This window comes from Babylonia areolata, chromosome 23 (genome assembly GCF_041734735.1).
Source record: "Babylonia areolata isolate BAREFJ2019XMU chromosome 23, ASM4173473v1, whole genome shotgun sequence".
NCBI lineage: Eukaryota > Metazoa > Mollusca > Gastropoda > Neogastropoda > Buccinidae > Babylonia > Babylonia areolata.
In genome coordinates, this window is record NC_134898.1 from 37,611,150 (window position 1) to 37,628,555 (window position 17,406).

Consider the following 17,406-nt stretch of genomic DNA (forward strand, 5'->3'; position numbering starts at 1 on the left):
CTTTACTCTGGGTAGAGGCACAATATTATTATTATTATCATCATGATTATCATGAATATTATCATTATCATCATCATTACCACAATTATTTGTCCACACCTGTCTGACACCCTTTGCTCTGGGTAGAGGGCGAGTGGGGTGGCACATCAATATTACCATCATTATCATTATGATCATGATTATCATTATCACTACGATCATTGTCCACACCTGTCTCGCACTCTTTGCTCTTCATAGAGGGGGGGTGGCACATTCTTCTTATTATCATCATGATTATCATCATCATAATCATGATCACTGCCCACACTTGTCTGGCACTCTTTGCAATGGGTAAAGGGGGGTGGGGGTGGGGGCAAATTATTATCATCATCATCATAATCATGATCACTTCCCACACTTGTCTGGCACTCTTTTGCTCTGGGTAGAGGGGGGTGGAACATCATTATCATTATGATCATGATTATCATCATGATCACTGCCCACACCTGTCTGGCACTCTTTGCTATGGGTAGAGGGGGGTGGGGGGGGTGGCAGATTATCTTTATCACGATTATCATCATTACCATTATAACCATGATTATCATTGTCATTATCACAATAATTGTTCACATCTGTCTGGCACTCTCTGCTCTGGGCAGGGGGAGGGATGACATAATTATTGTTACCATCATTTCCTTTTTTTTTTTTTTAATGATTATGATCATTGTCCACACCTGTCTGGCACTCTCTGTTCTGGGCAGGGGGAGGGGGTGGAAGTGGATGACATATTGTTATCATCATTTCCTTTCTCTCTTTTTTTTTTTTTATTAACGATTATCGTTATTATGGTCCACACCTGTCTGGCACTCTTTGCTCTGGGCGTGTGGCCGACAGGAGGTGGCCTTAGTCTGGGTGAAGGGCTTGCACAGCAGGGACTTGTTCTTCACCGCCTTGGGAGCCGGGGGCTGGATGATGATCTGGGGGGCAGGAGGGGTGCCGTTCGCTGGGCTGGTGCCGGTGCTGGCGCTGGCCTGGTGGGGTTGAGGGGGTGGGGGGGGGGGAACGCACACACCAAACCAACATGCACAGATGAAACAGGTGATTTCATGTTTAAAGTTACGTTTAACCTGACATGCTTACCATGACACAGAAAATTTCCAGCTGAAAATCATGTTACCTGACATGTTTACAGTGTGAAAAAGAAAAAAAAAAAAATCACATTTAATCTGAAATGCTTACTTTGACACAGGAATTTTTTAAAAATTTATTTATTAAGATTTCTTGCTATAGCGCATATTCTTGAAGCTCTATGCGCTTTACAATAGCACTAAATTTCCTGCTAAAATAATGTTTGACCTGACATGCTCACCATGACATGGAAAAAATTTCCTGCTTTAAATTACATTTAACCTGATATGCTTACCGCGACACAGAAAAAATTTCCTGCTTTAAATTACATTTAACCTGACATGCTTACGGTGATACAGAAAAAAATTCCTGTTTTGAATTACATTTAATCGATATGCTTACCATGACAATGGAAATTTCCTGTTTAAAATTACAATTAGTCTGACACGCCTACAGTGACAAAGCAACTTACCTGCTTAAAATCAATTTAACCTAACATGCTTACCGTGACACAGGAAATTGCTTGCTTAAAATTACATTTAATCTGAACTGCTTCCCGTGACACAGAAACCTACCTGCTTAAAATAACATTTAACCTAACATGCTTACCATGACACTGGAAATTTCTTGCTTAAAATTACTTGTAGTCTGACATGCTTACCGTGACACAGGAAATTTCCTGTTTAAAATTACATTCAGTCTGACATACTTACCATGAAACAGGAAATTTCCTGCTTAAAATTACATTTAACCTGACATGCTTTCCCGAACACCGTGACAAAGAAAATTTCCTGCTTAAAATTATATTTAACCTGACATACTTACTGTGACACAAGAAATTTCCTGTTTAAAATTACATTTCACCTGACATGCTTACCGTGACACGGGAAATTTCCTGCTTAAAATTACTTTTAATCTGACATGCCTACCTTGACATGGGAAATTTCCTGCATAGAATTACAATTAGTCTGACATGCTTACTGTGACACAGAAAATTTCCTGCTCAACAGGAGGAGTTTGTATTATACTCCATGTTTGGTGTTAAATATACTTATCATGTCAAACTGATGCAAACTAGGCCTACTGGTTTGCTCTGCTTGGCCAAATTTCGCGCGGCTTGACATGCTTACCATGACATGGGAAATTTCCTGCATAGAATCACGCTTCATCTGACATGCTTACCATGACAAAATTATGTTTAGTATCACATGCTTACCGTGACACAGAAAATTTCCTGCTTGAAAGGAGGAGTTTTTAGAGGCGTTTGATTGGCTGAGAGCGGGTGGGCCCGTCTTTTCACTGTTAGCCGCGCGAAATTTGGCCAAGCAGAGCAAACCAATAGGCCTAGTTTGCATCAGTTTGACATGGTACAGTATATGACACCAAAATTACATTTAGTCTGACACGCTTACCATGACCCACTGGTGCAGACTCCTGCAGGGGTCTGTTACCTGTCCTATGCAAACTACTTGTCTGTTTATGCAGAGAAATTGAAAATAGCTGTAGCTTGGTCTGGGGCTTATGTATATACTGAACTTTTCGTTTAGCTATTGTCTGTGTTTATGTTGTCTGGGTGTCAGATATGAGTTGGGTAGGGGTTACTTATCCGTCTCTCTTAAAAGAGATCTGACACCAGCCCAGTGTTTTATCTGGTGAAAATCGGAGCATGACAATAGTTACCTTCCCTGAAGGAGTTGTCCCCCCACTGATGACCAGCGGGGCCCCTGTGCTGTTCTTGATATTCACCGTCTGACTGCCTGTACGCACACACACCGCACACAACACTGAGGCTTCGGTTTTCCTTGATACAAGTTCTATATATATCTAAATATATCTATCTATATATCTATATATCTCTCTCTCTCTATATATATATATATATATGAAACAATGCAACAGAGAATCAAAAAGATTTTACTTGTATAGTTCAATGGTATCGTGCCATCTTCCTGAGCACAACTGAATGATGATGATATTTATACTTATATAGCACCTATCCTCAGTTGGAGACCAAGCTCTAAGCACTTTACAAACTCAGGGTCATTTGCACAACAGCCTGCCTAACTGGGCAGAGCCGACTGCCAATGGGCGCTCATCAGTCATTTCATGTAACACTTTACATGTATGACCATTTTGTTTATTTACCCCACCATGTAGGCAGCCATACTCCATTTCCGGGGGTGTGAATGCTGGGCATGTTCTTGTTTCCATAACCCACCAAACACTGGCATGGATTACATTATCTTTAACGTGCGTATTCCATCTTCTGTGTGCATATAACACGAAGAGGGTTCAGGCACTAGCAGGTCTGCACATCTGTTGACCTGGAAAATGGAAAAATCACCCTTTACCCACCAGGCACCATTAGCGAGATTCGAACCCTCAGATTGAAAGTCAACGGCTTTAATCACTTGGTACAGGAAAGCTGCGGTTGGTTAGACTGCAAGTGAACTCAATTCACAGCTGAGTCAGTGTTGCCCGGCTACAGGCGCCTGATCATGAAGTTGTAACAGTTCGTCATAAACTGGATGGGAGTTCCAGGCCAGAGTCAGGGTTAAAGCTAGGCCTTCTCGTTCTGATTTGGACAGGTTCTTAAATCTTCTTCTTCCTCCTGAATCTGCTTTCCATACAAAGCATCAAAGTCCTGTCCAGGTCAATGCTGTGTTTTTGTGACACAAGATGGTCATGGAATGCAGAGTCACTTCAGGTTCGATGTTCTTTAAAGCATTTGTCCTGTGGTCTCTCCGTTTCCCCAATATAGTCATCCTCACAGTCTTTTACTTTCATTTAGGTAACACAAGCCAACCCACCCGCCCCCCCCGCCCAATAAAAAAAAGTCCACTTCAAAGTTTCCTACCAGTTTCCAGTCTATCTAACTATACATCTAAATATATATTTATCAAACCGCTTACCTACCTACGCATCTGTATAGACATCTGCCTACCTACCTACCTATTTCCATCTGTTTATCTAACGGGCGCAGTGGTGGTCTTTACCTTGTGGAGCCAGAGAGATGACGTTGGAAATGATGGGCACTGGTGACTGTGTTGGCGCCGGCTGAGCATCTGTCATCACACCGCAGTCACATACCCATTACTATTCTGGTATTCATTCTGTCATCAGTTGGGTGGGGGGTTGGGGGGGGGGGGGGGGGGGGGGGAAGCAATACAGAAAGGCAGGTAAAAATGACAGAAACAAAGAGGCAACAAGGAAACTTGGAAAACTTCAAGCACAGGTATTCTAGAATGAAGGAATACTGTTTACTGAAGTGAAAGAGCCCTCACCTTCCACAAAGGGAACACAGATTAGTCATGAAAAAAAAAACCATATCTGTATGAGCAGAAAACACTGCACCCTCCCTAAAGTTAACATTCCTGAAACAATCACATACACTTCTCTCTTTAAAAAAAAAAAAAAATTTCTATTTGACTTTTTAAAGTAGGTGATACACATTTTGTGTACCAATCAGAGTGGATTTCTTCCACAGAATTTTGCCAGACGACAATGCTCACATTGCCATGGGTTCTTTTTCAGTGCGCCAGGTGTGTGTTGCACGCACAGGACCTCGGTTTATCATCTCATCTGAATGACTAGACGTTCAGTTTTATTTTCCAGTCCAACTCGGCTTGGAAGCAAGGTCAAGACCAGGATTTGATTCCAGACCCTCACAGGCACTGTACTTGGAGATAAGCATCTTTAGCCATTCTGTCACTTTCCCTCCTGATGGGCATAATTCTGAACCACTGGGCCCCATTTTTGACTCACTTGTGTAAACAAAGTGAGTCTATGTTTTAACCCGGTGTTCGGTTGTCTGTGTGTGTGTGTGGGTCCCCGTGTCCATGGTAAACTTTAACATTGACATTTTCTCTGCAAATACTTTGTCAGTTGACACCAAATTTGGCATAAAAATAGGAAACATTCAGTTCTTTCCAGTCATCTTGTTTAAAACAATATCGCACCTCTGGGATGGGCACAAAAAAATAAAAAAAGAAGCCTAATTATATGCAAACTGCATTTACTGTTATATTTATATTTTTTGTATTCTCTAAACTTGGCACTTTGACCTCTTATTCTGACACAACAACAAGAGGAGTCATTATTATCATTTTTTGTTCAAACAGGAACTTCTTTTGCTAAGCATGGAATTTTTATTTATTTTGCAAACGTTTTGGTGCTTTTTAATGCATTGTATTGTATTATATTGTTCTTTTGTCACAACAGATTCCTCTCTGTGAAATCCGGACTGCTCTCCCCAGACAGAGCATATTGCTGCAGTGACAGCACATTTTTTTTTTTTACTGCTTGGAAGTGTATTTTCTTTTCCAACCAAAGTGGACTTTTCAACAGAATTTTGCCATGGACAATCCTTTTGTTGCTGTGGTCCCTTTATCATGTGCTAAATTCACGCTGCACATGGAACCTCGGTTTATCATCTGATCTGAATGACTAGCATCCAGACCACCACTCTGGAAGTTCTAGTGGTGGGAGGAAAAATACTGGCGAGTGCAGGATTCTGACCAGTGCACTCAGATTCTCTTGCTTCCTAGGCGGAATGAAAACAGCTGGGCCAAAACTTTACTGTGTTAGTGGGTGTGGGTGGGCATGAGGGTGTTAAGAATATAAGGATAACAGAATAAATGAAAAGAATCTTGCCATTAAGAGCCACTTTATCAATGATCATAAAAAAAGCCACATGCACTTCTGTTGGAAGCTTTTCCATGTGTGTTGTGTTTGTGTGTCAGAAGGAGAACAGAATGAATGAAAAGAACCACACCATGAAGAGCAACTTTATCAATGGTAATACCCCCCCACACCCCCCACCCCCAACCAAAAAACCCACCAAACCCAAGTCACACATACTTGTTGGAAGCCTTTCCATGCATGTTGTGTCTGTGTTGGAAGGAGAGTAGAATAAATAAAAGAATCATGCCACGAAAAGTCACTTATCAATGGTGACAAACACACACACAAAAAGAAACATAAAAAGAGATAAACTACATGTATACTTCAAATGGAAACATTTTATACATAAACTGTAGGTTGTATAAAAACACCCACTTTTGACAAGAAGTGTCCAACACTTCAGACCATAGGTCTGTCTTTATGGACTTGGTTAACTGGAAGTACTAAATGTAAGTGCTGTTCTACTGCCTAGTATTTTCATCATGGATGTAACTTGGGCAAGACGCTCTCCACTATAATCAAATTCTAGCCCAGAAAGTCCAGACAGCACATGAGAGCCTCCTCTGCTGTTCTTGTGGTCACAGTCAGACACCACCGACTATCATACAAATCATACATTTTCATAAACTCTGTCCATTTGTTTGTTGTTTTTTTTAATAGACGCAGCAGTCATCTTTCATTCTATCATCACACGTACTTTTGTTGGCAGACTTCCCACGCGTGTTATGTCTGTGCTTGGCCGCCGTTGCCGTCGCTGGCGAAGACACTGCGCTCAATGGGATGGGTGGGATGGGCGGGATGGGGGGCTGGCCTTTGGAGAACTGGGCCTGGAAGCTCATCACGCAGTTGTAAGTGCAGAAGTTGCGCACAGAGGCGTCGCTCATGGTCAGGTGGTACTGGGCCGGGGTCAGCTTGTGGCAGTGGTCGCACTTCACAGCCTGGTTGGACTTGGCCTGATGGGAATATTTCTACGGGGTTTAGAGATTAATGGCTTTTGATCACATGCTGTCAAAAAAAAAAAAAAAAAAAAAAAAGAGCTGGGAAATTAATTATGGACCATAGAAAAACAAAAAAAATTATATATGTGTGCTTTTGTTGAGAAGATAAAAAAAAAGAAAAAGAAAAGAGGAATGACCCACATTCTGTCTCACCAGTCCAACAGAACACCGCTTCAATCCCCCCCCCCCCCCCCCCCACCCAACTGTTATGTGTAAAGACAGGACTCCACGAAGAAGACTGCTCAACTGTTACTTCTGCTCCCGGTACAACACAATAGATAAATACACAATCAAAACTTAGTGACGACAATAAAACATGACATTGTAACAAACAACGCACACAACTGACAACACTCAAAGGCTACACAGATATATGTAAATGCTACACACCCACCTGCAGGTTGACACGGAACAGGGACAGGCAGTTCAGGCTGCAAAACAGCTGGAACTTGCTGCTGGAGTCCAGCCGCTCAATCATGTCAAAGTTGTCGCGCTGGGAGCCGCACCAGGAGCAGTGCACCACCTTGATCATTGTGATAATAATGATAACAAGATTAATAATCATAATAAAAAAATACATAAAAAATAATAACAACAGCAACAACAACAATAATATTATCACTAGTAACAACAATAACAGCAACAACAATACTACCAATAACACTAATATAAATAATAAATATCAATAATAATAACAATAATGATGTGCATCATTAAAGGAACATATACATAGTGCTTACCCTGCAGCTCTAACTAAGCCTATTTAACAATACATCTAGTACAAGTAAGACACAAATGTTGAGATACAAACTTGCTAAAAAGGAAATCTTCCTAAAATCACGTTTAAGTAACATACTTACCGTGACCCACTAGTGCAGACTGCGGCAGGGGTCTGACATTCCTGTCCTGTGCAAACTACTATCCGCCTATGCGGAGAAAACGAAAGTAGCTACGGCCGATAACCTCCCGGAAATAGGTAACCTCCCCTTTGTGGCTTAACTTCCTAGCTGGCCATGCCATTAATGGGACAGAATGTCGGTCTTCTCCTTCCTAGTTTTTCAGGCCTAAAGACTGCCTAGAACAATGCTAGCTTCGCACTAATGTTGTCGTGTTCAGTTTTACATGGGATATACATCCCAGCTGGCCCTTCCATTGATGGATGTCACAATCTTAAAAACAGAGTAACACATCCTCATTCACAAACACACACACACACGTGGACTGTAAGTTCTTTACCTTGCGGTGGGCGAAGCGGTACTTGGAGACGCAGGCGTCCGAGCAGAAGCGCTTCTTGTCGCCCTCAAACACCACCATGTGGGGAGAGGCCTCCAGGGCCGAGCAGACCGTGAAACACAAGTCACAGGTCTTCAGGTCCAGCTTGTTGGCGTAACGGAAGGCTGACATGCAGGGGTCGCTGCACAGGTTGTGCACCTTGCCCGTGTACTTGATCACATGCTTTGTTTTCTCCATCTGCAATAAAAGAGGGAGGGGGTGTGGTGGTGTTGGGGTGTGGGTGGGGGGGAAGGACACACTCTAGAAGTGTTCTTGTTGTGTTGTATTGTATTGTATTGTATTGTATTGCATTGCATTGTAACACTATTTTTTGTCACAACAGATTTCTCTGTTTGTGCTCAAAGCCAGTTCTGCTGTTGCTTGAAAAAAAGTAAACAGAATAACTAGGCTTCTGAAATCCACACATCAAAGCCAATGCACATGGCTTGTATATTAGGATAGTAATTCACCTTGCCATCTTCCAGCATAATTTTAAACAAGCGAACACAAAAACAAGTCATACATAATAAAGCCCGCGCACATATATGAGGGAATGTGGGAATAACAGCCAAGGGGAAGGGGGTAATGGAAACCATGAGAAGATTTGAAAACTCACCTTTTGACACACAGAACATTTTTTCGATCCTCTCTGTTTCCCTTGCTCCACCTTGATGATTTCCACGTCGGCGCTCAACATACTTTCAAACTGTTTCATGCACCACTGGGAGCAGAACTCCTTGAACGCTCCATCGGAGCCCACAGGGGCGGAGAAAGAGTCCTTACTACTGGCGAGGTCGTTCTGACAGTAGGTGCACAGGCGGCGCTGGATATAGTCGCTGTGACATCTTGAACTGCAGAATGGCCGAATCTGTTGTGAAGGGAGAAAAATGTAAAAGAACTATTTTGCCAGATTAAGTCGAATCATCAGTTTGGATTATTTCTTTTGATTGTACCATAAATTCTAGCCTATAAAACACAACTTTTTTTGTGGCTCAAACCCGACACCTGCAACTTAAGTTAATGGCTGAATGCTCCCTATCTGCATTCAAAATCGGAGTTCTGACCGCCGCTCAGTGCCACCTCTCACAACAAAGTCAGTATTTCACTTCATACTTGATTACAATTAACTGACACTGTCACACTCAGTGGGAGGCAGGGTGAAGAAAGGCGGCGATGAAATTCAAAGGACACGACTCTGAACATGGGACATTCATTCCCCCGTTACCTGATTGCCGACATTCAGGCAGTTGGAGGACCTGGCCGTGAGAGGAATGAACGATTTGCACAGAGTGCATGTTGTGCTGATTCCTGCCTGGAACTTGCCCAGACATCCTTCGCCGCAGAAGTCCATGCCTTTCCACGTGCAGAAGTGATTCTGAAACAGTAACAGACCCATGCAGTGCTGTTAGAGAAGGTTTGCACACACACTTTTGTCTGATTTTCGTGGAGGTTCCCCATTAACAAGAGCTGCATGCGCAAGGGCATCTCCATTTACTGTTTTTTCCATGTCACCAAAGGGCTAAAATTTCGACATGGAAATTGCTGTTCTGACAAAAGGATTTTGAACATTTTCGGTGTCTATGTCTGCAAGTTTACAAGATATATTTGGTTTTATAATTACACCCATTATTTGCTTAAGTCTTCTATGTTTACTTACAGCATGTTTCTTGTCATATTTCTACCATGAGGCATTCAAACTGATCCATTTAAACTCTGCTGAAAAGTTGTCATAACACAGGCAGTGCAAACTCAGAAAAGCTAGTTACGGTGGTGTGCTGCCCATGACGTCATATGACCAACTTCTAGCTCTGCAAGTGATGAAAGGTCCACCACGAAAGCGGGCCTGCAAACCCTCTCTATTGTAAACTGTGTGTGTGACCTGGTTACAGCTTTGTTATAAGTGATCCAAATCAAAGTGAACTGACTTCCCAGGTTCCTCACAGAATGTCTAAGTATCAATGAGGGCATAGTTCACATAGTAGGATTCAAATTTAGCGGGTGCTCCGGTGCAAATGCTACGAAAAGTTGGCTCGGGCATGCAAATTTTCTGTTGAGAGTGTCCAGCTGGCACTCACAAATTTACAGAGGTGAAATAAAATTAATTAAAAGACACAAAAAGAAAGCAATCTTGAATGCGGTTGATTGAAATGTAAAGTGTCACTGCTGCAGCTTGCTTCGCGGAGCAGCATCTTTGCGCATGCGCAATCGGATGTTGACATTCATGGCGCGTCAGTGATGAATGCTGTTTCCCATCTGCAATGTTAAAAGAAAGGCTCCCGACACAGAGACGAAAACTCAGGGTGACAAAAAAGATTAAACAGCAGGAGTACAAATCAAAGCGCCAGCGAGTGTACAATGAAGCCTGGCAGAAAGACTTTCCTTGGCACACTGTTGAAACGAAGGAAGATGGCACTTAAGTGCTCATGTGTGTACCATGTTGGAAGGAGACTGAACAGAGGGGAGGTGGGATGAGAAAAGCAAAAAATGAACTTGTTGATGGATCAAAAGTGATCAAAAGGTTCACACTCGTGAGGCACTCCCAAGCACACAAGTTGTCCGTGGAAAGACAAGAAGCCAGAAAAAAGGTTGTGTCGGACACAGCAGCAGGGAGAGCTCTGCTCTCTCTTGAGCAAGATGTGGCAGAAAGAGTAAAGAAGCTATCAACAGACCCATGGGGTTCAGGCATGTGAACATTTTGAATACGGTTTTCCAAACATCAAAGATTTTATTTCATTTTATTATACTGGCACCCTAAACCACAACTGGGCACTCAAATGGTTTGTCCAGAGTGCCTGACCGGCACTAAAAAAAAAAAGAGTTAAATTCGAACCCTGCATTGCAAGTGCCTGTCCTTCAGTCTTCACTCTTAATCATTTACATGTCAAAATATTGATGTGGTTGTTGATGTACTCACAAGTGTGCAGGGGTGTTTAAAATTGACTACACAAATAAGTATGTACACTGCATTTACGTGTATTTTTGATTAAATTGTTGAAAATACTTTTATTGTAACTGTTCTTTTCACATGTGTTGCAGAATCGGTTTGTGCACTCTTTAGTTCAGTTTACTATTGACTGCCACCACTGCATTGGCCACGAACATAGTGACAACCCACATACTATCAACAGGATTTATATGATTGTAACAACAGTATTTGAAACAAAACCAACACACCTGGAGGAATCTGGTGAACAGTTCTTCTGAGCAGTGCTCATATGACTTTACAGAGTTGTTGGAAAAGAAGAAGAAGAAGGAGGAGGAGGAGGAGGAGAAGAAGAATACAAGTCAATACAAACAGTAATTACAGCAACAGAATTCCCTCAACTGCACCAGAAAAAACAGTGATTTTAATGTATTCACCATGCTGCCTCTCACCTGATTATTGACGTTCATGATCTGGCAGACGATGCATGTCTTGATGGCAGGGACAGATGCAGACGATTTGCTGGGGGCCGTTGACCCTGGAGAGGTGTTTTTGGCAGGCCGTCCTCTTGTTGGCATTTGTGGCGTTGTCTGCTTGGTCGTGGTCCCTTTCAGATACATTGAAGGGTTGCCACGGAAACGTTTGAAGCACATGTCGTCACACAAGTGTTTGACGTCACCGTTGCGAACGATGTTGTACTTGCATTTGCCCACCTGGAGAAGGGTGAAGAAACCTGGGCTTTAGTGTGCAACATACACCACACACACACACACACGCCTGCTATATAGTAGTTTTGTCAGCCTGTTTGTATCTTTAAGGATGCTAGGAACTTAGAAGGATGGGGATTTTTTACATTCCCTGTTTGACTGAATATTTTTACTCAATTACTGTGTCAAATCTACAGTATGTATCCAGGAACTTGGTATTGCGTGGCTGTTTTTTGTATGATACCCCTTTCGACTAAATTGTCACAGCATTGTATTGGATTAAAAAAAACAAACCAACCCTGACTGGACGTATTTTTCATCAGTGTGGGTCTCTTGACACAGCACTGTATTTGGATATGATGTGTGTGTAATACAAGACAAGAGTGTGGACAACTGTGTTCACTGCAGAGGGACAACATTTTTTTGTTTGCCCCAACAGTTTGTATTTATTTATAAAGATATATAGCCTGACTCCACTGCAACATAACTGATAATGTAAAGGTTTCAGATAACAATGAAGAGGTGGTCATCCCATAAATATCAACACTTACAGCATTTATCTACTGCACTTTATCATGACAATGAGGTTAGAACTCTGGAACACTGATACATAATCATATTCATAATATCATCATATAATTATGATTACAAATAATTTTGGTCAGAAATTTCCCATCCACTGATCCAGTTTCATTTAGCATTTAACTTACCCGTGCACAGACGATGCAAATTTGTATTTTGGAAGGTTGTTTTCTTGGAGAAGGACCAGAGGATGGGGGACTGCACACAGTCGGTGTCTTCTGAGATGAATTGGTTAATGTTAACATCTGTGCACCACTGTTTTCCTGCAATCAGCCAACCACAATCTTTAATCACAACTAATCATCTGTAACTTTTGCAACATGAAAAGACCAAAAAATGTCAGATTCACCATAAAATACATGTAATACTAATAGTTAAATGTTAATTTTGGATTTCTACTATAATGCTACTATTGTTTTTTTTAAAGTAAAAAAAAAAAAAGCAGTTTTAACTGTTACTGGGTTAAATCAGATTTAACATGCATAATAGCAATGTACTAAAGTGCTGAGGGAAGGCGGCAGAATGGTTAAGATGCATATATAATATCTGCCAATTTTGCGTCCATGGTGGCCTGTTTTCAGACGCTGGCCTTGCACTTTCTCACAGGTTTTGACTGGAAAATAAAACTGAGCATCTATTCATTCATAGTGGAGTGATGGTCTAGAGGTAACGTGTCCACCTAGGAAGTGAGAGAATCTGAGAGCGCTGGTTTGAATCACGGCTCAGCCGCCAATATTTTCTCCCCCTCCACTAGACCTTGAGTGGTGGTCTGGACGCTAGTCATTCGGATGAGACGATAAACCAAGATCCCATGTGCAGCATGCACTTAGCGCATGTAAAAGAACCCACGGCAACAAAAGGGTTGTTCCTGGCAAAATTCTGTAGAAAAATCCACTTCGATAGGAAAAACAAATAAAACTGCAGGCAGGAAATTTTTTTTTTTAAATGGGTGGCGCTGTAATATAGCGACACGCTCTCCCTGGGGAGAGCTGCCTGAATTTCACACAGAGAAATCTGTTGTGACAAAAAGAAATACAAATAAAAATTAATAAAAAGACAACAAAGCATGGTCCTGTGTACAACATGCAGCAGCATGCACTTGGCACACTAAAAAAACAAGTTAGGATGCACGACAAGATGCATGTTGTCCTCTGAAATAAATAGCACTCAAGGCCTGACTAGCATGCTGGGTTATGTTGCTGTCAGGCATTAGCTTAGCAGATGTGGTGTAGTGTAAAAGGGTTTGTTTAAAAGCAATGAAGCCTCCTTGAGAAGCGGAAAATAAACTTATTAAGTGCAGGATTTTCAACCTGAGTGTGCCTGGTTCAATCCTGGTATCCATGTCTGGTTGAGAAACTCTGAAAAGAGTGGAGATTTTTCCGATCTCCCCAGTTTAAAGATGAGCTGACCCATTTGCAACGTAATCCTCCTTCATGTGCATTTGCTGTTCAATCATGCACAATGAAGATCCTGTAATCCATCATACATAGTATTCTGTGGGTTACTTATGGAAACATAAACAAACCCACCATTCATTTTACCCAGCAGACCTGATAACAGAACAATGGTCAGATGGCTCACAACGATGACTGCTCATCTGTCAATGTTACTTGCGGAAGAAGAAAAAGCATACCAATCTGAAATACAAACCATGCTTACATTCATGTGCATGATCTAAACTCATTCAGCCAATGCTTTGTTAACAAACTGTTTGCGTTACAGACCCATATATGCATGATTTCTTATGTATACATATGCACCTCATGTTATTTATGCTTGCATGCATTCATGTGTGTTAACCCTGTTGATTCTTGATAAAAGCAATTCATAGGACTCAAATTATTATTTGGTTGGTAATTTTCGGGTAAAGTGAGTGTGAGGAGTGGAGGGAAAATGCATGCATGTTGACAAATTTAAGAAATGTTAATGAAAAACAGTTCAAAGAAAACAAACAGTTACCTGTTTGACTTGGTTCAGTTCAGCCATCTTGTGCAGCTCTTCCGCTCCTCCACTCACCGATGCAATCTGGATGCCCATTTCATTGTTGTTGTTGAACACTTCCTTCCCCACACTCTCCTGCTTCACTTTGGGTGGAGGCACTTCATCTAACACAACAACGTCATCGTCGTCATCGTCATACACTGGAGTGGCTTTGGCCCCCATGCGGTCAGTTTCTCTGGAACTTCCTGTGGTCTGTGTGTTTGCCATCTCACCAGGCAAATCTTTCTCTGATTCTGCCTCTTTCTTTACTTGCATTTCACTGACACCACTGTTGCCTGCAGAATCGTTCTCCAAGTCGGTGACTGACTTCACATCGGTAATCTGAAGCATGGGTTCATCTTTGGTCTCTTTTACCGCAGTGGCATCGGCAAAGGCATCCTCTGTTTGTGAAGTGTCATGTCCATGTGGTTCCTTGGATTCTTCAGCTGCATTTTCAGCACTTGTGTCCTGTTCTCTGTCAGCAAGTTTCCCAGTGTCCTGTCCCTCATCAGTAAGATTTCCAGCATCCTGGTTTTCAACATCACTGGCAATTAGCAGTTCACATGCATCACCTGCATTGTCTTCTACAGACTGTCCATTTTGTTTTTCACCAATTTCTTGAACTTCTTCAAAAGAATCCACCACAACTTCAGAATTATTCCCCATCTCTCCTGATGAATCATCAGCAGCATTTTGATCTATTTTCTCTGAAAACGTATCTGCATTTTGTTCATCTGTTTCCATTGCCTCAGTCCCTTGCTCTGCATCCTGGTCACTGGAAACTGTAGCATCCACTACCAACTCATCCCTTGTGATTGCTGCTGATTCATCAGTGCCCGTGTATACTACTGGTGTGTTTCCATGGTCATCTTGAACAGACTGGACATTGTCCTCACCCAGAAGCTTGTTTTCCTCTTCAGCAGACACAGGGAAATCACTACCTGTGTCACCCTCACCCAGTGCACTTTCTTCAACCTCCCTGGCAGCTGATGCATTGCATGCCTCAACCTGGTCTTCATCTCCAGGCACATGTTCAGCATTCTCCTGCATCAGTCTCAGTTCTGACGGTTCCTCTGAAACAGCACTGACCTCATCTCCTGTCTCCACAGGCACCAATTCTGATGAATCAACTGCTGTGAAGTTCACATTTTCCTGGTCAGTATGTTCAGCTTCTGAGTGATTGTTTGCATCTGCGTACAGTGGTTGGTTCTTCTCTCCCTCTGCTTGTTCAGGTTCAGGTTCTTCCGGTTCCATGGCTCCGGCATCAGTTTCATTTTTTGTACCCCACACAACATGCTGATCCTCCAGAACACCTGGAGGGTCAGGTGGAGGAGGGTCTCCAGCACCTGCTCCATCCTTGGCGATATTTTCATCACTGCCATCCACCATTGCTTCTTTCTGGACTGAGTCTCCACTGACAGGGACGGGTTCCTGATCCTCTGTGGGAAGCAGGATGACATCGTCCTCATCCAGGTCTTCATTCTCCTCCACTTCCATACTGGACTGAGTATGAGGCAAAGCCTCCTGTTCCCTGCCAGCTGGTAGCAGACCATCATTGTTCATGTTTGTCGTGTTGTCTGCCATGGTTGTGTTATCTGACTAGGTTGCTGTCGTCTGGTTTTCTGCTTCCCGAGACTGTTTCCTTTTTTTCTCTGAAAGAAATTTTGTTCTTTAAGTTGATGTTAAAATAGAGTTACATATGTATAAATATCTGATGAAAGAGTTAATCCTTCTCTCTCAAGTGATTCATGTTAATCTATGACATGTATGTTCAGAATGAAAAGCAATCATGGAGTCAATTCTGAATTGCTGTGCATTCCACATGTCTGAACTAAAACATACACTACAGTACAGACATACCTTTTCTCTGTCAGTTCCATCAATCTGACACTCAATCCAGTATGAAATCTATTGTATTTCTTTATGTGAGTATAACTACGGTTTTCAGACTTTGCAAAAGAAATTACCAAAGACAACTTTGTGGTCATAGGGAAAGGTGAGCTGTGAGCTTCTGCTGGTTGTGTCACAGATGGGGGTCGGGAGACTTGCAGATTACAATAATGCATATCATCCTTGTCGTAAGTTCATAATGTCAACACGTGATCTCAGAGAATGCAGAATGAGGGACTCTGCCTACTTTCTGATGTTGTCCACCAAAATTAGTTTTATTAAAACTTTTAAGATTTGTCTTGTCATGAAGGGATTACAGTCTGCCAGTGTTGCCAATGACCCTTGACGCAGTTTCCCTCAAGGCATGCCAGTGTGAACTCAGTTTTATCTGTTCCATTTTAGGTGTTTTTTTTCTCTCTGTTCTGTATGAACTGGTCAAGCTAACCACTGTGAAATGTGTAGAATGGGATTGTTGTGACAATGATGTTGGAGAAAAAAACAAAACCTCTGATGTAAGGGTGGGGGTGGGGGGAAGCACAGGAAACAGAGTGCTATTAGGAAAAATTACATGTCAGTTATGCAAACAATATCAGAATCAATACATCATATTTCTGGACAAAGACTGGTCACACCAGTCACCCAAACATACAGCAGCATTCCCGTTAATCAAAATTTCTCTAACAACAGAGTGATTCATTCGGAACACCTGGTTAAATCAACGAACCAAGACAACTGTAAAACGTTTCAGCAAAACATTTTGCATAATTTTGTTGATTGGATTTGGCGTTCTTGAACGATTCTTTGCTTTGGAGAATATATATATATATATATATATATATATATATAAACAACCCCCAAAAACAACAACCCAGGACAAATGTCAGAATCCAGACGAGTCAGCTGTTAGTTACCTCCCCTGCTTCACCCGCCAACAACACAACCACATGGAATCCTGAGCGTTGTGCACACATGCTTCATCTCTTACAATTATTGTTTCCGATTTCCCATTTGTGCGTTCCAGTTATTGTGCGTCAACGCATCTATTCGAAGTATAACTATAACCTGCACATTACCTACCAACATAGCAGAATCGTAAGTTAATTTGTGGTGTGGGACCAACCAGGCTTCACTCCACAAAATCGAAAACCACACAACACCAAAGCAGTGTCAGAGTGTGCGATTTGGTTAAATCCTCAGTGCCCGATTTCAAGCAAACTGTGCTTCGATGAAAGCAAATTTTCCTAAGCATTCACTTTGAGCGATG

General features: G+C 42.0%; 1 protein-coding gene across 1 annotated transcript in view; it reads right to left on the reverse strand.

Moving 5' to 3' along the window:
• Nucleotides 1-17,406, reverse strand: part of LOC143298024 (zinc finger MYM-type protein 3-like) — a 38,334-nt gene that overhangs the window by 20,609 nt on the left and 319 nt on the right. Inside the window, exons 2-12 of the mRNA XM_076610685.1 lie at nt 14,232-15,904; nt 12,401-12,535; nt 11,436-11,696; nt 9,286-9,435; nt 8,677-8,928; nt 8,025-8,258; nt 7,183-7,311; nt 6,488-6,743; nt 4,104-4,172; nt 2,788-2,864; nt 836-1,010 (exon numbers count right to left, since the gene is read on the reverse strand). Coding sequence (XP_076466800.1) covers nt 836-1,010; nt 2,788-2,864; nt 4,104-4,172; nt 6,488-6,743; nt 7,183-7,311; nt 8,025-8,258; nt 8,677-8,928; nt 9,286-9,435; nt 11,436-11,696; nt 12,401-12,535; nt 14,232-15,836 — 3,343 coding nt within the window. The 5' untranslated portion in view covers nt 15,837-15,904. The remainder of the gene's footprint in view (nt 1-835; nt 1,011-2,787; nt 2,865-4,103; nt 4,173-6,487; nt 6,744-7,182; nt 7,312-8,024; nt 8,259-8,676; nt 8,929-9,285; nt 9,436-11,435; nt 11,697-12,400; nt 12,536-14,231; nt 15,905-17,406) is intronic.